The 27224-nt window shown below is 41.2% G+C and overlaps 1 protein-coding gene across 6 annotated transcripts; it reads right to left on the bottom strand.

The window, feature by feature from the left end:
- Positions 1–433: 433 nt before the first annotated feature.
- Positions 434–24712, bottom strand: SERTM1 (serine rich and transmembrane domain containing 1). 6 transcript variants are annotated; one of them, XR_006693541.3, is made up of 4 exons: positions 24040–24712; positions 4361–4470; positions 3412–3544; positions 434–3306 (listed from the first exon to the last, which is right to left on the bottom strand). XR_006693541.3 is itself a non-coding variant. In XM_015439155.4 (3 exons), the coding sequence occupies exons 1-2, from the start codon at positions 24409–24411 to the stop codon at positions 4414–4416; spliced, it is 429 nt and encodes a 142-aa protein (XP_015294641.3). In that variant the 5' UTR covers positions 24412–24712; the 3' UTR covers positions 434–3306; positions 4365–4413. The 6 variants fall into 6 exon arrangements, 4 of the variants coding, with proteins under 4 accessions (XP_015294641.3, XP_045232894.2, XP_073877947.1 ...); XR_006693542.3 differs by having other exon boundaries at positions 4365–4470; XM_015439155.4 differs by lacking the exon at positions 3412–3544 and having other exon boundaries at positions 4365–4470.
- Positions 24713–27224: the final 2512 nt, after the last annotated feature.

Here is a 27224-nt window from a genome sequence, read left to right as displayed (position 1 = left end):
CCTCTGCAAATACATAAGCACAATATATGTGATCCTTCCTCTGCCAGTTTCCCCACTGATCGTCAGCATCACCTGAAGTCCTTGTTAAAAATATTCAGAAATACCCTGGGCTCCACTCCTGAAGTTCTGGGGTGTGGTGTGGGATCCTCTCTATTGTCAGAGCACCCAGATCGTTCTTTTCATCTGGGAAATGTGGGACTCACTGTCCCAGAAGGAGGTGACCCTTGCAGGGCTGGGGAGAGGCTGACGTTTGGGTCACACATTACTGACCCTGCTTCAGAGAGAACATACAGAAAAGGAGTGATATATGTAGATATATGTCTCTCTATACATCTCTGTGTGTGTGTGGTGTATGCTTAAAATTCCTAGGAAAAGCTTCTTCTCCAGAACAGATTATAAATCACCTCACTGGAAAAAAATCAAAGAAACAGGCTTTCAATGGACTCCACTTCTTTATTTATAAACCCATCTTCCAACCTTTCTGAACTTCTTAAACAACATGAATTCATCTCAAGTTGTACAATCTGTTACCTTGGCAAGCTTCTAATGACAAATCTTGTTTTCCATCTTTGAATGTGGCTCTTAATTTCTCTACTAAACATTGAGAGCAAGAACCATTGCAGCAGGGGAGGCATGGGAATGTGCTTGTAGATTTGATTTGATTTGATTTTTAAAGTAGTTTTGCTGTCAGAAGTCTTTATATCTATTTCACAAGGAAAGGATATAAAGATACCCCAAGGACAGATCATACTCAGATTGTTCTGTTGTGTGGCAAATTTGTCCTTTTATTTAAAAAAAAAAAAAAATCACTTCACCCATGTCCTTTTTTCTCTCTATAACCAAAACAGCATAAGATTAGTCAAAGAGCAAAAGTGATAATATAGATGCCTCTGTTAATCCTGTGTGGCTTTCATATGACTTTTAATTGGGAGTATATGAGCATATATATAAATATATATATATACACATATATATTCAGAGAATGCTAATAATGCTCTAAAATAGCAGTTTATCTAGTCCAGTTTTTATACTACATAATGACACCCAACCCACTGCCATGATTTAAATGGAAGCAGAGGTACATTTTTCACTAATTATACATTTTAGGGCAGCAACTCTGTACTGGTCTTATGGTGTTTGTGGACGTTTTTGATATATAAATAGTTAAATGTGGTCTGATTTCAGTGAGGCTTATGCATTGAAAGAAGCAGCAGCCTTCCGATTTTCGTTCCCAGATCTCCACTCGCTCAGCATTTTAGAATGATAAAGATAAACCCTGTGCAAATAGTGGATTCTTTCCCCCATTCTAGTCCCTGGAGAGTGCTGACTGCACATTTCAACCAAAGCGTGTGTTGAAGCCCCACTGCTTAAGATGATTAAATGTTTTGAACAAGGAATGATTCGGTTGCCATGGGAAGACCGTGGCGTGTTGATGCAGTGGCCTCCTGTAGGTTGAGTAAGTTCAGTGTTTACCCTGTGGGCCATTTATTTTCAAAATTAAATTAAAATTCTTACTCTTAAGGAGCTGCAGTGTGATTGTTTTGTTTTCAGGGGCAGCTTGAGTTCCTCCACATTCCATGTCGGAGCGCACATGTGTGCCTCATTTCACAGACAGCCCCTGCCACCCGCCCGCCGAGTTCAGACATACTCTGCTGCCTGCAGCACGGCAGCTCCTAGGATCCCTAAAGCTCCCAGCAGCTACACAACTTGAGTGCCTAAGTTTTTAATACAAACTCACATCCTGAAATCCTGATGTAGAGTATTATGTTAACATACAACAACTAATTATCAGAGACGCAACATTCGTGGAGTATATAATAACACATATTTTCAATTTTGTTTCTAAGTTTTGCAACCTAATGTGAACAATATCAGACATCTTGGAGGCTTAATATAATTCTGCACTAAAATTATAAAGACTATGAAATTGAATAAAGGAACTTACACGACAGCTAAGAGTTATTACTGTATAAAATACAACTAAATGAATATTTTCCATATGCTTAATTCTCACTGGTAGAAATTATTCATATAAAAACTTCTTGGCATCTCTTCTGGTGGTTCTCTTAATACTAGTAACAGCAATTAATCACAAAAATTCCACAACTTTGGGGCAGTATGACTAAAACATTAGCAGAAAAACAAAATAAAAGCTCCATCATAATACATGTTTGTCTTGCTATTAAAATGTAAACTCTTCCAAAACTTTTCCAAATGACTTACATTCATCAATAAGTGTGATTTTCACTTGTTAAAGTGAAGTTAAAGAAAATATTTAGCATATATTTACCCTTAGTTTTAGAAATGTTACACATTAAATCTAAATTGACTCTCTTCCTTTTTAAATTTGGTGTCTCCACTTTATCTTTTAAATATGGAAAATAACTTCTACGTAGGTCAGACTTGATTTTGCCAGTTTCTGCAGGCTCAGTTGATTTCACGGTTTTGTAAAAGAAATGAAGTGCAAGAGTCCATGTCCATCATCCACAGAGAGGCCACCTCAGATGAGTCGACGACGCCCAACAAAGTGGAATGAACTGACCTACCCGAAGAAGCCCAGTCTAGGTTCATCAAGCCATTTGTGTGAAACTCCACACCTTGGGGTTTGCACACATTTCCACCAACATTGGCGTCTCCATCCCCAAATGAAAAGCATCATGAACAGAAAAGAAATCAGAGAAAAAGGAGAAGGAGAAGCAGGTCTACGCCAAAAGGGTCATTTCTTTCATGAGACAACGCTTCACGCGACACTTCCGTAAGGGGACGTCAAAATTACTGCCACACTCCAGGACTCTTCCATTTTCCTCAGGATGAAAGGTTTGAAAAAGTGGACCTCTGTGAGGAAATGCTGCAGACTTCCAAATTGGTGAAAGAACTTCCAGCGTCGCTTGGATACTCTGGGTAGGAGGAACTGGAGGAGATGATATTTTTGAGCCTCTGGAGGGCAATGATTAAAAGCAGAAGCAGAAACGCTAAAAGGCTGAGGAATATGGACACATAGATGTAGACGTTTGACAGGTGGCCTGAGGCTGGGTCTACTGACGTGGACAGGGATGTGGGAAACAGCTCAAGAAAAGTTCCATTCTCCACACTTCCCGAAAATCCCGAGGAAGCATCAGGTTCAGACATCTTTATGGAGGGTGAAGCAGTGATCTGGTAGATTACAGTCAAAACTTCACACAGGGCTTACACAGGACAGAGTGGCATTTTTTCACGATCGTGTTTGCAGAGTTCACAGGCTGTGAAATCAGCACAACAAAACTTCTTATTTCTCAAAGGCAGCAGGGGATCAGGTGTGCACTGAGACTGGGGAAAAAAAAAAAAAAAGCAACTCAGTGCATTCTTCAGAAAAATCACATTTACATTTCATTTTTAGTTTTTATTTCAGTAAGGATTAATTAGAAAACTCACCAGGGAGGAAACAAGATGAAATAGCTCCCCTAGGAATCAGTCATGTTTATGTCTTTATATTACAAATGACGATATAAAAATGAACTTTTATTTTCTGTCTACAGTACCCTAGGTGCTGTGTTTCTCTAAGGAGCTGAAGATAAAATAAAAGGGAAAATACATTTATGATGTACTCCATCTGCTGTGATTTCAATAGATGCTCCAAGTATATACTCTGAGATGAGAACACAGAAAGTTAGTTCCAAACCTCCCTCCCCCAGAAAATTAATTCCATACATTCGCCAGCTCATTAGCATAATTCCTGACCAGTAAATCCCTCTAGCACACTTTGGAAAATCACTGCACATGTGAGCTTGCTTTTGATCGAATGTTTATAAGATACTGATTTGTTTATGAGAATTCTATCTCCTTGAAATCAGGTGCCATTTCTTTCTTTCTTTTTTTTTTTTTTTTTTTTTGAGACGGAGTCTTGCTCTGTCACCCAGGCTGGAGTGCAGTGACACAAAATTGGCTCACTGCAACCCCGCCTCCTGGGTTCAAGCAATTCTGCCTCAGCCTCCCGAGTAGCTGGGAGTACAGGCGCCTGCCGCCATGCCCACCTAATTTTTCTATTTTAGTAGAGACGGGGTTTCAACACATTGGCCAGGCTGGTCTCAAACTCCTGACCTCGTGATCCGCCCACCTTGGCCTCCCAAAGTGCTGGGATTACAAGCATGAGCCACCGCGCCTGGCCTCAGGTGCCATTTCTATGTAACTCTTTTCCTTAAACGTACCTAGGTACTTTGTTTCACATACTTTAGGCATTTAATTTAAACACTTTAGATTCATTTAGAAGAAGAACAAAGGTTAGATTCTCTCTGAATGGTACAGAGAGTATCAGGTTGGCTGTCAAGAGACTTAGGTTTGAGGCCTGAGTTCTCCATTATCTTTGGGAAACTGGGCAAATTACCTACGTGTTCTGAGCATCACTTTTCTTATCTGTAAAATGGTCCAACACCTGCTTCATCTTCTCATGGTGTTATGCGTGGACCAGCATGATAGACATGGAAGTATGCTGAACTGTAAAGCAATGGAGGAAAAAATGAGTTTAGTGTGTGGTGGGAGATAATGGGACTTGGTGGATGGGTGGGTGTAGGGTATTGTGTTTTAAGGGGTGTGGAGGGGGGACCATTTCTTCTTAGCCAGGTGCAAAGAAAATCTCTTCACTGTGTTCAGGCTGTGAGACAAGAGGATCCCCCCTGATAGATAAATCTTTCTTCTAGTCCAGAAAAGATGCTCTTCCTAGCTCTGCATGGCTCTAGATAATTTTGTTGTGCATTTCTAAATCTTGCTTCCATTGTGGTGCAAAACGAACAGGAAAACATTCACTCTGCCTCTAGCTTTCTCTTCCTAAACTCTGCCCTGCATTTTATCTGGAGAACTTGCCTTTTCCTTCTGTTCTCCAAATCTCATTAAGCAGCTGATTCTTGGAGGGGTTGACATTTGCCACTGTGGCTGGAGCTGAACAGCACTAATGATCCTTGTTAAGGTGGGGACACTTCAGAGAGGGCTGTCCCTGTTGGGTGACGCACAGTCTAATGAGTCCTAGTGAGTTCTTGAGTAGGCTAGGGATGGTGTCTTAGTAGTTCCTAAAATAATTTGACTCCTACTCCTCATTTTGCATTGCCTGGTGATTTTAATTCCATTAGGCTGCTACAGGTTTCTGACCATCCTCAAGAAAAGAAAAAAAAAAAAAAGAAGAAGAAGAAGAAGAATCGCAGTGGGACTGCAAATGTGTTACACTGTTTTGGCAATACCTAGCTTTTTACAGCACATAAATGTTCCAGCCGTTCATCTTTGGGGAATATAGCAAAGAGTCGCAGAGGTAGCATAGAAAAGAAAACTAGGACAGAAGCCTCACGGATTGGAAGGGAAAAACTATTTAAAATGTTCAAGTACAACCTCCTAAGTGTAGCAGAGGAAACAGAGAAATAAAGAAGCTAATTGATTTGACAAAAGTCACATGTGTAATTAGAAGACAAGCAAGGGCTTTTGGTAGGAAGGATCAAATGTAAACATAATTTCTTTTCAGCATGGGCAGATAAGGCAAAGACTATCATCTTGTGTGTTCCTCATGACTGCTTTGCAGGGCAGGTAAAGCAGGAATTATTCCCATTTTGCAGATGAGAAAACTGACATGCAAAGACATGGCGATTTACTCGGGGTACATAGCTAGACAGTGACAGAAAACTGACTAGAATCCAAGCCTGAACTGTGTCCTTGGTTTTCTCAACTGTGGTAGGAAGAGACAAATTATGCTTTGGATAATGAGTTCCTATCTGCCACTTACTTGGGCAAGCCCACAGTTTAGTCCTGATCTTTCATTTTTCTCATTTGCACAACAGTGATGCCTACCTTTCCTACTTCTCCAGGAGGTCTTGAGTTAAGATGTGATAACGTTTTCCATAATCTTGCTTAGAATATCATAAAAGGCCATCCCAAGTAAAGTACCAGTAGATAGGTAGTTCCTTCTAGAAAGTCTAGAGGAACTTTTAAGGTCTCTCTTAGTCCTACAGTTTTGACAGGTGCAGGTCAAAGATTCAGCTGAAGTTGGCTGATTTTTCTAAAGCTACCTTCTCTGCTACCCCAGTCTGTATCATTTTCTAGGAGTGGGGCTGGAGGCATAGCCAATGTCACTCTGATATCAGCAATTCAGTGGGTAAATCTCGCAGCCGGCTACCAGACCTCTTGTTAATATCATTTTACAGGGTAAATATTGTAAAAGTAGGTTTTTACTTCCTGAAGATTGCCTTCTTTCAGACCAAAACCCCACCATGAGCCTCAACGTTGACAGGAGAGTTTATAGGAAATGAGGCTCAGAAGGTTTGGTCAAAGCATCTGATCTTTTAAGTGGCCTTGGAAGAATAGGAGAAAACAAGGAAATGAAACCTTGTGTCCTTAGTTGACATTTCACAACTAAATATCTTCTTCCTTAAGTATTCCCCCTAAATATTATAGCTTAGTACCATTTCCAGGGTACTCCTTAATTTAAAATCATAGCTATACAAATTTCATTTCACTATTACATCTACTCTGAAACAACAGAGTATGTGCACTGTTAGAAAGTTAATTCTCATTTCCTTATTGAAGTTTTAAAAACTGGAGTATCTTCTTTCTCTCTGGTTTTATTTAACAGTAGCTGTCTAACGCTCAGGGTGACCCAGGCTGTATGTGTTTAGGCATTGTGGCAGTGTGGAATGAGGCTGGAGGTGGCACTGCGGAAATGAAATCAAATGAGTGTGTTTCAAGATGACGCTTCTTGGGCTGTTGCTCCCAAACAGATAAGGTTGGAGGAAAAGAAGAAACAGACTTCATCTTAAATGCATAGCCTTGACCTGTCTCGGGGCAGCGCCAGCAGACTCTCATTTCAGGTGACCCCTAAAGCCACGTGGGGATTTTGCTGCTTTTTTTTCCTCCTCAGAATCACTGTCCTCGGAAGGTGATTTTTGAGAAAGGAAAATGAGACAGCTGGATCACAACATTATAAATGAAGACCTGTGGAAATGTTTTAGCTCATGGTCAGCCAACTTTCCCTTTGTCTCTTGGAATAAAAGCCTGGGCTGGGAAGAAATCTACAAAAAAGCAGCCTCCTAGTGAGGTGAGGAAGGAGGGATGTGCAGTCTCTCACCGTATGCCCAGTGGGGTGGGGAAACGGAGAGACAACATAGACGGCACAGACCTGGGGTCTCTGGTTCTGAGTCATTTAGCACCACAGCCCTGGGACCTGTTCTAAAGAATGGAAGCTTTCCTTCCCACGGAAGGATTATGAGGACGATAATGTTTGGGAAGAAGAAAAACGTACTCTCTAGCACGTAACATTCTCCATAAACGAAGAAGAGTTGACCAGCTCTCATCTCTGAGTGAGTGCTCTTACATAAGCATTGCAGGAGCCATGGCAGTCAGCGTGTGGGCACAGCCTGCACCACGTCCTTGACTTCCATGACACGATGGTTTGTAAAACTCAGGCTGCCAGCCAGCCTCAAATATGGCACAGCAATTTTAAATTTCATGGCCTTTATTCAAATACATTTCTACGTGAATAACGACTATTTGAAAGGTTTTGTTGTTGTGGAAATCTGGGACAAGCTGCTTTGTTCCCTTGCAGACTTTATATTTAAAGAGTGGCCTGGCTGTTAGATGCCACATCAATGTTCCATCATTATCAGGTTCTGCTGTCATACTCCATAAGGTGATCCTCTCAACCATGAGGAAAGTGGCCATAAAGTATTAACACAACATAATGAAATGGTTTTTCCAGTACACAAAAGGAAGATTTGATAGTCGAATGGAATTAATGGTTTTAGATGATGTGTTAGATCTTTCCCTCTGTAGAACACCTAAAAACGAATATTTCCAGAATCCAGAAAGGAACTTATCACATCTGAGCAAAGCTGTTTTTCATTCTATTTAGAAAATGTATGTTTTATATAAGACCTTGCAGCCATTCCTTTACCCTTTGCATGATTATCTTCTCTCTTCATGCTTCCTCTCTGCTTAGTGGCCTTTTAGGTCATACTAGCTGAGAGAAGATTACTGCTGACAATACACACTTCCCCCCACCCTTCTCTAAATGTAAATCTTCACTTGCATTCAAAGGCAAACATTTACTCCCGGGCCTTGTGCTACCCTTACTCAAAGCTGACTCAGCCATCCATAGAGTTGCCTATTTGAGAACCGCCTTTACTTAATCAGTACAATGCTTTGGGAGAGTAGAGTTTTGTGTGAACTTTCATTATGAGTCCTTCAATTGGCACGATAAAAACCAAAGTCAAGTTAAGGAAATACACTGCATCTATCTGCTATCATACATTGAGAACATTGAATTAGAGGGGCATGTTATGCAAAGAAAGGTGGGGAGATGGAGATTCTGAATCGTCCATTGGAATTCATGGATCTGGACTGGATGATGTGAGACAAAAGATAAAAATGAACAGCCTTTTAAATCTACAGCTTAAATGAATGATCAGAAAATACACTCAGAATTTTTTCATAGTACTCTGGTGGATAAAAATTATAGCAATGACAAACGAATAGCTTGGTATCAGTGATTTATTTTAAGAATCAATTCCAGGGCAGGTCATTAGGTTGCTTTGGGTTCAGTCCGGTCTCCTCCATCTCTCCCTTAGTGATGGTTTTTGTCTACCTGGATTACTTTTAGGCTTTGTAAACTATTTCCTTAGCAAAAATAAAAATAAATATAATTATACTCAGAATATTTTTACTTTACAGAACTTATTTTGCACTAATTCTTTAAAAATTAGTTATGTACATAAGGTATAATTCTCAGAATATTCACAATATATCTTTCTTGATATGTAAAACACAGCTGATTGAGGGAAGCTAAAAACAAAAAACAAAAAAACCCAGGAGAATCTTTCAAAAACCGATATGAACTTAACTGTTTTGATCATCTACCTCATACAGTCTCAAAAGTAATTATAGGTATAAGTCCCTTGCATTTATTTAGCTTTGTTTTTCTGGGGGAAATCAAACTATTATTCTTTTTTTTTTTTTTTTTGAGACAGTCTCACACTGTCTCCCAGGCTGGAGTACAATGGCACTATCTCGGCTCACTGCAACCTCTACCTCCCAGGTTTAAGCAATGCTCCTGCCTCAGCCTCCCTAGTAGCTGGGATTACAGGCATCTGCCACCATGCCTGGCTAATTTTTTTTTTTTTTGAGACAGAGTCTTGCTCTGTCGCCCAGGCTGGGGTGCAGTGGCCGGATCTCAGCTCACTGCAAGCTCCGCCTCCCGGGTTTAGACCATTCTCCTGCCTCAGCCTCCCGAGTAGCTGGGACTACAGGCGCCCGCCACCTCGCCCGGCTAGTTTTTTGTATTTTTTAGTAGAGACGGGGTTTCACCGTGTTAGCCAGGATGGTCTCGATCTCCTGACCTCATGATCTGCCCGTCTCGGCCTCCCAAAGTGCTGGGATTACAGGCTTGAGCCACCGCGCCCGGCCGCCTGGCTAATTTTTGTATTTTTAGTAGAGACAGGGTTTCACCATGTTGGCCAGGTTGGTCTCGAACTCCTGACCTCAGATGATCTGCCCATCTCAGCCTCCCAAACTGCTGGGATTACAGGCATGAGCCACCATGCCCGGATGTTAACTATTATTCTTAATACATTTTTTAGTATGTTTATATCCATGGGAGGATTTTGTATCCAAATCACTCCCTTAGCAAGAATAATTATTTAAAAATATACTGTCTTAGAATAAAATATATAGCTAAATGGGTAATTTTCTAGACAAAACGGTCAAGTACAAAACCAGGTCCAGGCATAGCATTTTCATGATTATTTTATGGTGTTTACAAAAGACCAAGGAGTAGACTTCCCGCACTTCAGGGAGACTGGACCCATCTTGGCTAATGTAATTGGCCTAAATCAAAACAAGAAAAGGAGTAACCTGAAGGCTGAAGAAAACACGAACTGGTTAAGAAGTAGCAGAATGATGAAAGCCACTTTTAGAGAGCGGGAGAAAGGGTCGTTGGCTGTACACTTGATTGACAGAAAAAGCCAACAGCCAGAGAAATAATGACTTGAAGATCATAAGCAAGATCATAATGAATCAATGGGAAGAAAGAAGGTAAAAGCAAGATGGACTTTCCAAGATGTTACAGCATTTTAAATGAGAGCTTCTGGGATCAATTCTTTCCCTCCACCCTGCTCTGATCATTTCCAATATTTTAGAAGTATATTAAGAAAAACATCTTTTAATCTCGGAGCAGCTAAAATTGGTTAAATCATGGCATTAGTAAAGTAAAAAGTCTTGCTTATTCTTAGCAAAACATTTCAAAAAATTCTTGGGCTGGGCATGGTGACTTATGCCTGTAATCCCAGCACTTCGGGAGGCTGAGGCAGGAGGATCGCTTGAGCCCAGGAGTTCAAGACCAGCCTGGGCAACATGTAGAAAACCTATCTCTACAAAAAATACAAAAATTATGCAGGCATGATGGCATGTGCCTGTAGTCCCAGTTACTTGGAGGCTGAGGCGGGAGCATTGCTTGAGCCTGGGAGGTCAAGGCTACAGTGAGCCATGATTGTGCCACTGTATTTCAGCCAGGGTGACAGAGACCCTGTCTAAAAAAAAATACGTGAAATAAAATAGAATTCTCGTAAAACCATGCTGTGCTAGGACAATGGAATGGTGCTTGTTCCTTTTCTTTTGTGTCTCATTTTGTTTCTATAGCAAAATAATTTGTATCCAATATATATTTTTTGTCCAATCAGAAAATGTTCATAACAGTCTCCCTATAGAGAGTGAAATTTGGAAAGATTTTGCGCTTGTGAAATAAATTTGTGAGTCATAAATCCCTGGGAATCAGTCAGTCAGAGCTTTTTTTTTTTTTAATCCTTTGTATGTAAACTACTAGGTATCCTCAGACCTCAGGGGCCTTTGTGCGCCTCTAAAACTGTCCTAAGAGAGCAGGGAAGAACTTGAAATTCCATCTCTCACAGGCATCCAGGCTAACGAGTTTAATGAGAACCTTTTTGTTGGTCTCTGTTCCTGTAAATGTCTTGTTGTTGTTGTTGTTGTTGTTGTGTGTGTGTATTTTTAATTTATAAGAATGGATGTGCAGTAAATATTTTATTCACTCTATAACATAGACCCCAAACTTCTTTGCCACTTAAAATATCTTGATAGTTGAGGCTTGATGCATAGAAAGAGAGCAATGTAAACTAACCAATGTATCAAGTTCTCTATTTTTGCACATAAGAATACAACAAGGAATAACAACCATTATCTATCCATAAGATCACAGGTATAGGCACAATTTGAAAAAAAAAAAGTAAAGACTCCCCATTAAGGAGGTATTTTCCCTTTAATATAATGCAAGATCATTGGTAGATTTTGGATCCACTTGTCTGAAAAAAAAATTCAGCATTAGCAAAATAATTACACAGGTCACTATTTATATCTATCTCTATTGACAACGGTAGTCATGTATTTGTTTCAACTAGGGTGCTTTATATAATATCCTATTCCCTAAAAATGGATTAGAACATCACAAATATGCATAAATGTTATGTGTCTTGCATTTCTCAGTAGGAATTCAAGCTAACAGAGTCTTTCACTTAATGACATCTTTAATCAAGGCATAACATTTCCTTGAATTAATGAACCATTGTTTCTCATAACACAACTACAGATAGAACCCTAGTTGATTACATAGTCTGTAAATTGCCCATCTCATCCAGATATTAGCCAAGTGCTTGGCATAACATGTACATATGAATTTTGCCAAATAAATTATCTCATTCTTCCAATCCTCTATGGCTGGCAGTCAAAGTGTGATAATGCTTTCAACAGTAAAATGGCTATTTAAAAAGAATAATGCCTATTAATTGGCAGCTTAGGCAGGCTAAGTTTTGGATACATCCAGTTTTGGCCATATTATATTGTTTTGTAGTCAGCTGAATACTCAGAGAAAAAAAGTAGGATTCAGACTTCAAGATTTCTTCCCTTACAAGGATCCTCAATGTAAGATCCTTGGTGGATCTTGGATCAATTAAAAAAGACCAGCTTTGTTATAAAGCACATTATTAGGACCACTGGGGAAATTTGAATATAGACTGTACATTAGATAATTATATTATACCAATATTAAATTTCCTAGTTGTAATATAGGAGAATGTTCTTGCTCTTAGGAAATGCATATTAAAGTGTCTAGCCATAAAGCTTCATATTATCAGCAACTAACCCTCAAGTGGTTCGGCCAAAATAGCAAAAAAATTACACACACACACACACATATACATACATACATACATACATACATACATACATAAAACAAATGTGTCAAAATGTTAACAACTGGTCAATTGACAGATATATAGGTATTTATTGTTATTCTTGCAACTTTTCAACAGTTTTAGAAATTTTCAACATACAAGTTGAGGAAGAAAATAATTTTTTCCAAGGAACTCAAGAAAATATGCTTGGAAAAATATGCAGTAAGTCAGCCAAAATGTTAGATGCTTCTAAGGAAATACAATGATAGAAGCCAGATTCTTCCGTGGGCATCAGAAAAGCTCAACTACTTGCTGCTACCATCAGCTCATGATGCCCAGTAAGCCACAAACACTTGCAGTGAAACATCAGAGGATGAACTAGAGGAAGTTGAATACGACCAGGAAACCGTGCCTATGGTGGTGGAAGAGGCTGCCTGAAGACCAGGAATGATGACTCACTAGTAAGCCTTATTCACAACTCTACTCCTGCCACCACCCACTGGACTGAATCTCATCTGGGCCTCCAGGAGCAAGTAATCCTGTTATGTGCATCTTACATCATCAGTCATCTTCAGAGGCAGCCAAGGATCTCTCTCCTGCAGTTTAAACACCCAGTCAAAGCTTGGGACTAGCAGTTTTCTAATGAGGATCAATAAGTAGGTGATCTGTGAGAAGATCAGGGAGAACCCACAAGAGCCAATGTGGTCCAGGTTCAAAGTAAAGTAGGGACTTCAGGAAACAGAAGCAGCAGATAAACTAAACGGAAGTAGAGACTTTACTTGGGCAGCTAAGTCAAAGAGGCTGCAAATAGCAAGTTCCACAGATTAAAAAAACCTCAAACTCTTTACAACTCTTATAACTAGCAACCACCTCCTTAATTACCTTGGTTTGGGTGAGTTCTCTAGTGTAGCAAGAGTCTTAACTTTTGACCCCATGAACTCACTTACAGTCCAGGGCAGATTCTTTTGTCATAGGGGCCAATGAACAGTTCAGAAATTGAAGCTAGTCATGGCAAAATACAGCTGCAATTTTAAAAAATAGGAAACATTGATATGAATAGTGCTTTTCCCCAGTCATCACCAATCATATGACTAAGGATACAGGTAGGGACTTGAAATGGTCAGTACCCGATGAGTCTGATATCAGACAGAGGTTACATAAAACATGATCTATACAAGGAGACTAAGTGCTCTCTCATGGCTGCAAAATTACTCATCTACCCAGATTTCCAAGGACACCTAGGAAGGGAGAAAACAGAAAGAGGGCGTTGTGTCCTTCATTAGGAAAGCACCTTCATATGAGCTTCCTGTGGTCCTGCTAATCCTCACTGTGAACACAGCGGCCGAGACTGCCAATGCTCTCTCTTTCTCTCACAGGCAGCACAGCGAACTCAAAAGTCTGGTTAACAAAGAAAATGTCTACATGTTCCTCATAACATAGAACAAAATGATATGGCAGACTATCAAGTGTGGGTGGAAATCAAGTCCTCAGCAGCCTGTTGTCATTTTAGATAACGATTCAAGACCAGAGTCTATCAAAGACAATATGGAAGCAATAGACAAGTGTAGGCTCCAATTCTCCCAGACCGTATTTCAACTTGAAAATGTAAGAAGGTGAAACTGAAAAATAATGAGGAATTATTTGTGGAAAACAGACTGCCAAAGTAGTGACCTATAGAAAATAGTTACACATTCTTTTAAAAATATAAATAAATATGTTTTTACTTGAGGAAATTATGGATAATCTTTAATACAAGATTTAACTGACTTTGACTGTTCTTTGTTAAGGCTGAGCTCTTTAACTTACTTTTAGAGGTTGTGAGCTCTGCATTGTAAATTCACTTGTAGAAATAGCCTACACTTTCACCCATTATTCACTTCTTACATCCGGTATTAGTTCATTTTTGTTTCAATGGTGTGGGCTGGGATGCAGGGACACATTATGGCAGAAGAGTGATGGGAGGTACAAGAGAGAGGAAAGAGGTGATGAGGGCATCCTCAAGTCATTGAGGAGTAGCAGTCTGTCTTCAGAGCATGACTGGCAGAGGAAGGCAAACCCAGGATGCTTGTGGAGGAGAAAGAATGTGCAGACAAATCAGTTTGAGAAACAAGAACAGGGGCAACATAAATGATGGCTGCTAGTATTTATCAAATAAAAGCATGTACCATTTTGGATGTGTGTCTGTATATGTATGTGTATTTTATTTAATCACCACAATACATTAAGTCAGTTAGTATTATGTCCCACCATCTTTTTTAGCAAATGAGAAAATTAAAACTCAAGAGAATTTTTTTTTTTTGACAGAGTCTTGCTCTGCTGCCCAGGCTGGAGTGCAGGGGCACAATCTCAGCTCAGTGCAACGTCTGCTTCCTGGGTTCAAGCAATTCTCATGCCTCAGTCTCCCCAGTAGCTGGGAGTAGAGGCACCCACCACCATGTCTGGCTAATTTTTGTATTTTAGTAGAGACGGGGTTTCACCATGTTGCCCAGGGTGGTCTCAAACTCCTGAACTCAGGAAATATGCCTGCCTCCACCTCCCAAAGTGCTGGGATTACAGGCGTAAGCCACTGTGCCCCACAAGCTCAGAGAATTTAAAGGCTTGTCTGAGCTCACCCAACCACTTAGAGGCAGGGCTGGAATTCAAGTCTACATCTCTCCGTCTCTAAATTGTATGTTCATTCCATTCCTTGTCTCTGGGAAGGCTGTGGGTTGAGGAGGAATGTATTTGAGACTTGTAGTCACTAATGTTGTTCATGAAATGTTTCTGATGTCTCTTCTCGTAGGGCTGTCGTAGGATAGCCTGTTCCCACTCCCTCTCAATTTACGGTGACTGTATGACTTGTTTTGACCAATGAAATGTATGAAAGGTGACATGTCCCTTCTGGATAGAAAACGTAAGACCTAGTGTGAGATTTGCCACACCCCTTCCCTCTGCTGCAGTGATTGTATAATGGTGTAAGTACCTGCCAATGTCTATCAGTCTGCATCCTTGAGTGACCACAGTGAGTATCTTCACCCCTTGCTGGCCCCATGGACACTTATGTCAACATGAAGAAACTTTTGTTGTTTTAAGCCACTGAGATTTGGGGCTTATTTGTTACTGTAGCATCATTCTCCTTCTACTAACTAACATAAGGTCTCACTATACTTTGATGGCTGAGTTTATTATGGGTCTCTAAGAATTTTGAGCATAAATAAGTCAACTTATGAATAGCTGGGTGTTGTATGAATTGTGTATGTAATATATTAAAACTCTCTTTTGTCACTGGTGAGAAAGAAGGTTTTAAAGGCTGTTTTGGTTAGCTTTTAATTTCATAGAAGCGTTAGGTTTAAGGGCATGAGATTTAGCTACTGATAGAGCCAAAGACATGTTCCTTAACAAGCTCGAATATGATGAGCTGCTACTGTATAGGGATAATCCTGACCAGCTGTCACTTAAACAGGCCAAATGGTTTCCAGTGGGAACCGGTGAGCAGCAATAAGGATATTAAGACTGACTCATGGCTCCTAGTGGAAAAAACAACTCATCGTACAAGGGTCAGTGGTACTGCCTTTCGTTAAGAAAAACTAGCGACTTGGGAGGCTGAGGCAGGAGAATCACTTGAACCCAGGAGGCGGAGGTTGCAGTGAGCCAAGGTCGTGCCATTGCACTGCAGCCTGGGTGACAGTGCGAGACTCTATCTCAAAAAATAAATAAATAAATAAAATAAAGAGGAAAAAGAAAAACTATATTCTTTGCTGCATTCAATCATACATTGCACAAACACTTCTTAACAATGTACAGGAAGGGATAGAATATTATCATTGTGTGCATAAGTCTAATGCATCTATAATTTGTATAGTTGCCAGCTGCAGTGAGAAATCTAAGACTTCTGTTATATGATCTGTCCCTTATGATCTGGCCACAGGCTACTTTTCCAGTCTCATTTTTACCACTGTACCTAAGATTCATGTTCCAGCTATAACATACTGTTTTCAATTCCCCAATTAAAAAAATACTTATGTTTAATCCTTATATGTGTACATATCATCTCCCTAACTTGAACCGAAATCCAATTTACTCACTGCAGGTATGTACTCAAGCCATCTCATCTGTTTATTATTCACCTAATAGAAATCCCTACCTACTTTTTGCAAATTTCTGGCTCCCTCCACTGCATTCTCAGCATACTTTCTGTACCTTTCTATGCTAGCATTTCTCACATTTTATTATACTTATGGTATTTATTCACCTATCTGCTTTAACAGACTGGGAAGTCCTAGAATAAAGAAATAACAATTCACTTATCTTATATCCACAGACCAGTACAGAATGTGGCATAAAGATGATCAATCACCATTTGTTATATGGCTGCATGAATGAAAGAATAAGGGAATAAAGAAACTTGAAGCTTCTTGGAGAGATAGCTCATGTTTATTCTGTCTTTACAAGCAAAAGAATATTTATTTAACAAATGAATAAATGATCTTGTGTAAAATCATAAAGATTACTCAAAGGGGGTAAGCATCAACAGTAAAGAATAATGATGATGAACCCTCTCTAAATTTTAGAAATGCTTCAGTTATGGCGATAAAATTTAATAATTTCTGGTTCCAGGGCAAACTCTGCCCATACTTTTAAAAATAAACCAATTGTGTCTTTCAACAATGTCTAAGAAAGCTAAGATTTCATTTGGTCAACTGTTCACCAGGATAATTGAGGAAAGGATGGAGGAGTGTGCTGGAAATACTGAAATACATTCTTGTGAACAAGCTGGAGGATTGTAACAAATGTATTCTGAAGGGCACAATAAAAGTCAAGAGAGTTTACCATAGTGAGACGATGAAGCTCTGGCTGAATATGAACCAGAATGCATTTTAAAAAGAATTCCTTAAATTAAACTCCATGATAATTCCATCCTTTGAAAATTGCAAGTCTTTTATCATCATGACCTATGACACTGTGCTCATCTGTGGAAATAAAAAGGGTCAAGGAAAATACCCACTTCATGATCATTGTAGCGGAAGCTTATAATTCACTACATTCAGGAATATCACATACCATAGGATTGTTAGCTACTCCACCTCAATGCTAAACCAAACCAAACCAAAATGCAAAAAAATGCTCGAAAAATTCAATAGCAAATCAGCACAGAAAAAGAAAATGTTTACATTTTTATAAAATTTTCAATTTGACTACAAAGTACTACTTTGGAGATCTGGGCTACTCAAAGCAGCCATCTGGCTCCCTCAGTGACATGTTGGTTACAGGTCCCTGTGAGATGAGAAACTTGCAATAAATACAGTGCTTCCTTCATCAGGAAAGTCTTGCTACAAAAGAAGAAAGAGAAAGAAAAGAAATAGTTAAACTAAAAAGTGTGCCTAGTGCCTTATTTGATTTATATTCTGGCACGAGTTCTGTATCTCATGACGAATAAGTAATAATTCAAATGGGTGCTGGTGCATGGACTATGCTTCGAGTAGTACTCGACGCAGATCATAGCCATGGTGATGTGAGCAGCAATCTCCTTACCAGCACTGTGCCAGGGAACTAATCCAAAAACCTCAGCTTCTTAGGAAAATAATAAGAGGAATGAAAACAGATGAGCACAAGAGAAGCAAATATTCTCTTTTTTCATTAATCATACAACTAACTGCAAATATGTATCAGATACCTAATTTATTCTTTTGTTTTCCTTTGTAGTTCCTCTCAATCTTAACTTTCCCCTGTTAAAAAACAGGAGAATTGCTTGAACCCGGGAGGCGGAGGTTGTAGTGAGCAGAGATCGCACCACTGCACTCCAGCCTGGCAACAGAGACACTCCGTCTCAAAACCAGAAACAACAAAACAACAACAACAACAACAAAACAAAAAACGAGTAAAACCATCAAAAACCAAAATCACACAAGCAGCAATAACAACAAAAGAAAACAATTTTCACAGAATCAGAGAGCTACAAGTCTTTAGCAGTCAGGAAAATGACGCCCCCAAAAGTTAAGTGAAGTTTGAAGGTCATTGTTTATATGTCACTTGTTTTTGAAAAAGGATATGTAGTAGGAACTCCAGCTAGTGACAGAGACCACAAATTGAGGGTCCAGCACCCACTTTCCAACCCTAGATCCACTCTGTACTCGGAACTGAGCTGAGTGGCTAACAAGAGGAAGGCAGACAAAAAAGTAATTTTTTTTAAGCCAGAGGCTTTTTATCATATGAATCAAAATATGTGCCAAGCAGGGAGTTCAGTGGAAAAATGTGAGACCAAAACTGACAGGGATAATAAGGTGACACTTGGACAGACTTGGAAGGATCTTGGAAGCTCATTCCATTCAACTGCACCCATTTTGTTGGCAAGAAGTCTTTCAGAAGGTCTGAGACTAGCATCCAAGCTCACCAAGGACTTTCCCATGAGTAGTTGTTAGAACGACAGGTTTGCCTTGAGGGGAGAGGGGAACGGCAGAGGGTAGAGATTGAGTATCCCTTATCGAAAATGCTCTGGGCCAGTAGTGTTTCTGATCTTGAATTTTTTTTTGGATTTTGGAATATTTGAATATACATGAGATATCTTGGGGATGGGACCCAAGTCTAAACACAAAATTCATTCATGTTTCATATACACCTTATACACATAGCCTGAAGGTAATTTTATACAATATGTTTAATATTTTTTTTTGCATGAAACAAAGTTGTGTGCATTGAACCATCAGAAAGCAAAAATGTCACTATCTTAGCTACCCATGGGGACAATTTGTGGTTATTTGGTGTCACCATAATTCCTGACTGAATTTATATGCTACTCATAGCAATTATTTTCTTACACTTATTCACACACAAATACTGAACACTAAAATACATGACATCGTTAATACACAGAAAAAAATGTGTTCAAGGGTGACTAAGCAGGCCAGGTGCAGTGGCTCACACCTGTAATCCAAGCACTTTGGGAGGCTGAGGCAGGTGGATCACTTGAAGTCAGGAGTTCAAGACCAGACTGGCCAATGTGGTGAAACCCCATCTCTACTAAAAATACAAAAATTAGCTAGGTGTGGTGGCAGGCACCTGTGATCCCAGCTACTCAGGAGGCTGAGACAGGAGAATTGCTTGAACCCGGGAGACAGGTGTTGCAGTGAGCCGAGATCGTGCCACTGCACTGTCCAGCCTGGGTGATAGAGCAAGACTCTATCTTAAAACAAACAAACAGCAAACAAACAAACAAACAAAAACATTGACTAAGCAGTACAGTTGCATCTGAAGAATACTTGTATCAGCTGTCAACAGCACCGACAACAAACAGCAGGCTTTCAGTCTCAACCTGTCATGCTGCCTTGTGATGAAAAGGGTTCTGTGCACTGTGGCATCATGCCAATGCTCAAAAGTTTAAGATTTGGGGACATTTCAGACTTTTGATTTTTGGATTAGGGATGCTCAACATGCATTAGTAAATTTTTTTTTTTTTTTTTTGAGCCTGGTACCATTTATATGGGTGTGTCAAAATGAGCACATAAATTATGTCTTTATGATATGTCTTTATGATCTGTGTAGTTTTCTATAGGAATGTTAACTGCTAATAAAATTTTTTTTTAAGGAAAAGAGTATTATGTGCCAGGCATAGGGAAGAACGGGTCATAGTGAGGAAGGTCTACTGCTTGTTGCATGAACTATTGGAGTGCTTCTCTTTTCACACAAACTAGGTAGCATTATAGGATAACAGTGTAAATGATACATTTTAAGAATTTATCCAATGGAGAAAAAATCAGAGAAGTTTCAAAGTACATGCACAAAGATGTATTCTGCAGCTAAACATTGAAGCTACTAAAATGTCCATGAGTCAAGGGTTAAAGAAATGACAGAAGAGTCACAGAGTGGAGTCTCTTGATCATATTATATTAAAAAGGGCTATATATATATGTGTGTGTGTGTGTATATATATGTGTATATATATATTTAAATTTAATTTTAGGTTCCAGGATACCTGTGCAGGACATGTAGGTTTGTTACATAAGTAAACATGTGCTATGGTGGTTTGTTGCGCCTATCATCCCATCACGTAGGTATAAAGCCCAGCATGCATTAGCTAATTTTCCCTGATGCTCTCCCTCCCACCACCCCACCCCGAAGGGCCCCAGTGTGTGTTGTTCCCCTCCCTGTGAAAAAGGACCGTATTTTCTAACATGAAAACATGCTGAACATCTATGACTAAGTCAAGAAAGTAACCTTCAGAATAGTGTATAGTATGATTCCATTTTTGTAAAACAACAAGTACTACTGCTACTACTATTACACACACATATATTTTAGATGCTAAAACAACAAAACAAAACAAGAGGTTATATACCGAGCTGTTAACATATGTTTTTGTCAGAGGGTACTACTATTACGGGGCATGTTAACATTCTATTTTGTGCATTTCTATATTTATATTTTGACAAAAAGAATGTGTATTAACATCAGAAAAAATAATAAAGGTATTTTCATTAAGAAATAGAAATAAAATTTGACTATAGCATATGCCATGAAAATACTGCTGGTTTTTAAGCCCAGGACTTGTTTTTTCTCTTCCCCCTCCTCCTTCTCCTCTCTTTTTCTGTACTGTCTATACTTAACACAAACCTTTGAAATAGTTCATTTCTACCATTTTTTTTCCAAGTTTGACTCTCAGGCTGATGCCAGAAAGTCAATCTTCCTAATAGGGCTTAAATGTACTTTGAGGAAGCATCGCATTTTACAGGATGTTGTCGATGTTCTACTTAAGAAATGAGAATAGTATATCCCTCTTCATACTTAGAGATATGTTAAAGTGTGTACGACTGTTTGACGGCTCAGATATCTTTATCTTTTTTTTTTTCTTTCAAAAAAATGTTCCAAACTTAGTAAAGGCTAAATAATGACTATTTCCTATATTCATAAGGAACTCTTGAAGGATGCATTTAATGTCATGAGACTGAACATGAAGACATTTTATCCTAGGGACACATCTGCCACAAGTCAGAATCAGAACAGAAGGGACCACAGAATTTGGCCCAGTAGACTGTTGCCCAGCCCCTGAAATGGCCAGTGAATGCACAGATGGACTTCCTGAATTCTAAATCAAAGGTTGGGCCACATACGCATACGAAGGGCTTCTTCATCTAAGTCTCTGGCTTGAATCCTCTAGGCATATATGTTGGCTAAAAGAAATCCTGCCAATTTGTGGGCTTAAAGCTTGACCTTCTTCCTTGTTGGGTTCCCTATTCCATTAACTAACTTAAAGGCTTTATTATTATTATTTTTAGCTCTCATTATAAACAATCATGAAAGTCTATAAAAATTAGGCCTATAATACTTTGTATTAATATACTAAGACAATATAATTAGGCTCCACAAGTAGATATTTGAAGAAAACAACATTCTCTGTGGCACTACTTTTTGACTTTTAGTTTCATTTGACAAATATTTACTGAATGGCTTATGGGTACCAGGAGCCAGGTAAGTGGGACCTACATAGTGCCTGGCATCCAGGGCCATTCAGAAATGTATTTTTTCAGATTCTTAAATTACTACTTAAAAAACTCAGATGAACAAAACATAAACATTCAGCCATAATTTTAGTTTTCACTTCTTCATTATAAACTAATTAAGTATAAAAATGCTCATACAAACTCTACGAACTTTAAACAAAAAAGGAGCCCCCAAAAATGTTGTAATATAAGTACAGGGAGAAGAGTAAGCCAGAGAAGAACGATCATCAAATGAGCTCAGACTTGATCTAGCATAGAGGCTGAATCAGAATTTTGCCTGTGATGAGTTAGTCTTTCTTTTTTATAATGAATGTATAACTCCAAGTTTGCTTAAAGGTTAGTATGGTTGGTCATTCTTACAAATCAGCTCTGTCATTCTTCATCTGCTCTCACTAAAAAAGAACAAGAAAAAAGAAAAAGAAACCCAGGAAACCTGCAAATAAACTCGTGGATTTGATGCCACATGCAATCACACAGTTATTTCTCTCTTAACTCCTGATGCTCTTGTCCACATCGTAGACATCTAGTAAAATCTGTTGAACTGAACGAACCAACAGCAAGGGAGAATGGACTCGATCTTACCTTACAACAGGTTTCTTTAGGTTTCTTTAATGAGAACAATCAATGTGTGTGTTCAGCTCTTCAAAACACTTTGCCTTATATAGAGGAATCAAAAATAATAAGCCCCTCAAAGCCAAAACGCGAAAATGGAATATCCCACCCACGTGCTGGATCTCAGTATTTCCAGATTACTTCCGAGGTTGGCAGATGCTTCGGCGGCCCTAGGATGTCCAGCATTTGAGGGTGACTAGGGCATGGGCTGAGGGAGGCTCTGAGACCAGGCAGCCTCACTCACAAGCCCAAAAGGCAATTTGCATTACAGATCAGCTAAAAACAGTGTTCTGTGTGTGGTGGTGGCGGGGGAAAAGACACCACTCTACTTAGTAAAATGAAGAGAATTTAGTTACAAAAAGATATTTAAGAACCTCTATGGGCACGATCACAAATAAGCTGAGACACCCAGACTAGTTGTATAATTCAGCAATTAAATATTGTTTATTTTTTCCAGAGGGTGCATGGGGCTCCGCAAGACTGCTTTAAGAGGCAAACCCTTTAAGAAAAGACTGTCACTTGTGCCTCTTTTCCTGTTGACAGGCTGTTGTCTGAACAATGAATCCTGGAAACACCTAGGAGAAAGGTCTTAGGGAGTAGTCCCGTGGGTCCGACCCAGGACAGCAACGCTATCAGTTTCCCCGCCCTTTGCACCTGTAGTGTAGACTGTACCAGATGCGATGGCTTTGAGACGTCCTCTAGCCATCGGAGCCCATCATCTACCACAAAGAACCACCGAAGTACTTACTTTAGCAGAACATTTTCCGAAGGAAAATTAACAGGGAGAGGAAATGAAAACATTAACAAACAGACTCCGTCTGCAGAGTCTGAGATCAAACCCGAGTCCGATGGAGCCCGGGCATCTGGTGGAGGAAAGCGGGCAGGCATAGCCCCAGTCCTGGTCCTCAACAAGAGATTTCTGTGAATGAATCCCTCTGCTCCCTGGAGGAGGGCACATTACATATACCTTTCCTAAAGCAGAATTGAAGCAATTTGCCCATCATTCCTCACACCTCGACAGGGAAAGGCAGGATTCCAGTGTCTCATCAGACCCAGGAAAAGGGAAGGGTCGCTGGCGCAGTTACCTACTGGGTTTCTGGGAGCTAGGGAAAACACTCCTGGGAAACGCAAGTGCTCAGCGCCACATAAAACTTCCCCGGATTTAGGGCCACGCGAAGACGGGCGAAAAGACTCTCCAGCGCCTTAAGGTGCAAAGCCAGCTGTCAGTGTGCGCATGGCGAGTCCCCGTTCCCGGGAAGGGACGCAAATGACCCTAGAAAATCAGACAGGAGCAAAACAAACCCAAGAATGACACTCCACACACCACAAAGGCAAAAGCAAACAAAATGCACCTAGACACACACTCTGCAAAGTGTAGAACTGTCTACACTTGCATGGAGGAATCCACCTTGCAGAGCGAGGGTAGACCTTCCCGGCTCCAGTGTCTGGGACCCAGGCAGGTCATGCCGGGGCCAAGGACATTGCTCTCAGGGCCCCTCGCAGCTCCTACTGCAGCCCGTGGAGTCACCCCGAGACTCGGAGAGCCGGGCTGTGATTGCTTCTCGGGACAGTAAGGACACCGCGAAAGGGATAGATTTGGGGGTGTTCCACAGAAAGGAACCAGATCTCCGGGAGCCCAGATCTCGGGGAGTCTGGGAGGCAGCTCGCCTCCAGGACCCGAGGCCGCCCCAGGCAAGGAGTCGGGGCGCCCTCCGCGTAGGGCAAGTTCACCCCCAGAGCTCGGGACCCTGCAAGTCTCCCTCACTGACCTGCAGGTCAGGACACGCGACTTCCCGGCCGGTCTCCTGCGCTCGCGGTGGGGCTGTGCTCCGGTCTGGATGATCCGCGCCCGCAAAGCCGTCCTCGGAAATGTCGGGCGCAGCGGAGCGGCGCGCAGTCTGGGCGCACGGCGGACAGCGGGCGCAGCGGGAGTGGACCGCGGCTGCCTGCTCTGCACAGCCCGCGCGTCGTCCCTCCGCCCCTATAGGCCGCACAACCAATGGCCGCGAGCGGGGCCCACTCCTCACCGCCCCCAAGTCTCGGCTCTGGCGGGCGCTTGGGTCCAGCTCGGGCGAGGGAGGAGCTTGCGCCACCGTTGGAAAATCCCGGAGGACTAGGAGGCGTTGCGCAGGGAACCCCATCTGGGGAAGGCAGGTGTAGTGGGTGAACTTTTGTGTGGCGGGGGGGTTTTTTTTTAGGGCTCAGGGGCCTGTCTCTGCAGATGAAAGCATCCACTTCTTGCCAACTTTCTCCTCCTCTGACATCTTTTATGAGTTCCTCGCAGCCCCCACCCAAAACAACTACTCTGGGTGCATCATCGCAAACCCAGCTGTGACTGAGCTGCGTGGGGTATGGCCTCATCCCGTGATGAGCTTCACCACAGACAGCGCTCGCTCAGCCTTCGCCGCGTGCCCCTCTGAATCCTATACCAAATCACCAAATGAGTCGAATAGGATTGGCATTTCTGTCATTGCCAGGGAGACAGGGAGTCATGAGTCCCTACTAGGGAACTGGAGTGTCATGTATCATAACAGAACTCTGGAAAAGGACGCTTTAACTGATACGACCAACTTCAGTTACCAGTCAGTGCTGCTACCTTGACCAGAAGACTCTCTCTCTGTATTCCTGTTTTTCAACTGGAAAATGAGAGACTTGGATCGCTTGGTGTCTGCGGGTTCTTTCACTCTGACATTCAACAATCCTGTTGCTCTGTGGCCTGCAAAGGGCTGAACCCCTGGGAAGTGTTGGTGTGGCTACCTGTTCCTTGAGCCCCTACTCCATCTGGTTCTGCTGTCTTCACTGTGAGACCTATTTGTGGCCAGAGAAGCACATCATGCACAATACAGAATCAGGCCACACAAGTCTCAATGACCACCAACACATGCACGTATACTGCCACCGATCCTAGGAGCCGGCTACTTCCATCCATGTTCAATTGTTCTCCACGTAGAGACAGGCAGGGGCACCTGGCTTAACTCTGAGGCTCCGTGGTATGTAAGGAAAGGCTCTGTGTCTCTCCCCTTCCTTCTCCAGGGCAATTGCGGTGGGTGTGAATCTTTTCTATGTGGATCCTTCTGTGCCTGATGTAAAATGCGGGAGGATGGAATGAGCCCTGTTGTCAAGAGGGCAGATTCAGAGAACCACTTCCCTCCGGGCACACTTGCATTGGCTTCCTGAATTTCACCTGTTCATGTGCCACCCTCATGAGTTACCTTATATCCATCTACAGTCTGCTCCTTTATGCACTTGGTAAATTTCACCTTAGATTTTTACTTGGCTTCATCGTAAGCAATAATATCTGTGAAATTATTGGTTTGTGAGATACCAGTTGTATTTAACATTTAAATGCACAATGAAATAAAGGCATAAGTCTTCCATGCTAAAATCATTCTGAACATCACTGGTTGTTCTCACAACTCACTTTGTGAAACACTGAGGCGTATGAGGGGGCAGTTAGAACTGTTGACCTTCAAAACAGTGGTCCTCAAAATTTCTTTGTGCGTAAGATACCTAGGCCCCAACCCTATTGTCTGGTTCATTCATACTCTACAAGTTTGTTCGTTTGTTCTGTCTCTCCCCTTCCTTCTCCAGGGCAATTGTGGGTGGATGTGAATCTTTTCCCTGTGGATCCTTCTGTGCCTGATGTGATCCTTCTGTGAGAAGTCTCGCTCTGTCGCCCAGGCTGGAGTGCAGCGGTGTGATCTCGGCTCACTGTAATCTCTGCCTCCCTGGTTCAAGCGATTCTCCTGCCTCAGCCTCCCGAGTAGCTGGGATTACAGGCACCCACTACCAGACCCAGCTAATTTTTGTATTTTTGGTAGAAAAGGGGTTTCTCAATATTGGCCAGGCTGGTCTTGAACTCCTGACCTTAGGTGATCCACCTGCCTTGGCCTCCCAAAATGCTGGGATTACAGGCGTGAGCCACCATGCCCGGTCCATACTCTACATGATTCTAATGCAGTTTGTCCATTGAGAACCCTGCCAACATCCTGCAATTGTCAGAGAGGGGAAAAGAGCTGTTGATTGCTGAGCAGGCTTTTTATTCGGGCTGGTAAAGCAGTTTTCTTTTCCTTGTCTTCCCTTTGGTGACAAGGTAAGGTAAGTTTCTTTCCCTCAGTGTCTATTTTATAAGGCTTTTCTTGACATTTCCTAAACTTGGTTTCCCAGTTTAGTTCCTAAGTTTCCTAGTTTCTTAGTTCCCATAGTTTCTTGGAGGTAACAAATTACCAGAAACTGGGTGGCTTAAAACAACGGAAATGTATTCTTTCTCATATCTGGAGTCCAGAAATGAAATTGTTGGTTGGTTCCTTCTGGAAGCTCTAAGAGAATCCATTACAGAAGGCCCCACCTTGTTCGTGGGGGATGTGTTCCAAGACCCCCAGTAGAAGTCTACAACCACAGATAGTAGTGAGCCCAATTCTGTTCATTAGAACGCATTTCTGTTCATGTCTTCTACCCACAAGCTTAATGCCCTTTTCATCTCAACTAAGCTCTTATCCCGTGCTGTGGCTGTAACTTTTGCAGTTTGAAGTGCGACAGCAAAACTGCACAACTTTCTGTGTCCTTCTTCACAATTTCACGGATAGAAGATTCCCTCTTACTGTAGATCTAAGCAACCTCAGCCTGTGTGTTTTTTCCTTCCTTATTAAGAACTTTCACCTTTTCACTCAAAGGAAGCACTTTACAGTTTTTCTTTGGCATACCCGACTTGCCAGTATCACTACTCTTGTATTTTGAGGCCATTATGAAGTCAAATAAACTTTTCTTGAAGACAAACAGTGTGATTCCATGACAGCCAATTTGATCACCAAGACGGCTACTAAGTGGCTAATGGATGGGGAGCTTAGACGCTGTGCATACACCATTATATCCACAGGAGGTTATCCATACTGGACAAAGAGATGATTCATATTTCAAGTGGGATGAAGCAAGACAGTGTGAGATTTCATTACAC

This window comes from Macaca fascicularis, chromosome 17 (assembly GCF_037993035.2).
Source record: "Macaca fascicularis isolate 582-1 chromosome 17, T2T-MFA8v1.1".
Classification (NCBI taxonomy): domain Eukaryota; kingdom Metazoa; phylum Chordata; class Mammalia; order Primates; family Cercopithecidae; genus Macaca; species Macaca fascicularis.
This window is presented reverse-complemented; position numbering and strand designations above follow the sequence as displayed.

Coding starts and splice junctions, on each gene's coding strand:
- SERTM1 (XM_074021846.1), bottom strand. CDS start 24,411: ATGGGGTTCCCTGCGCAACGCCTCCTAGTCCTCCGGGATTTTCCAACG. Junction 3,307..24,039: donor TCGCGTGTCCTGACCTGCAG/GTCAGTGAGGGA, acceptor TTTTTTCCCCAG/TCTCAGTGCACACCTGATCC.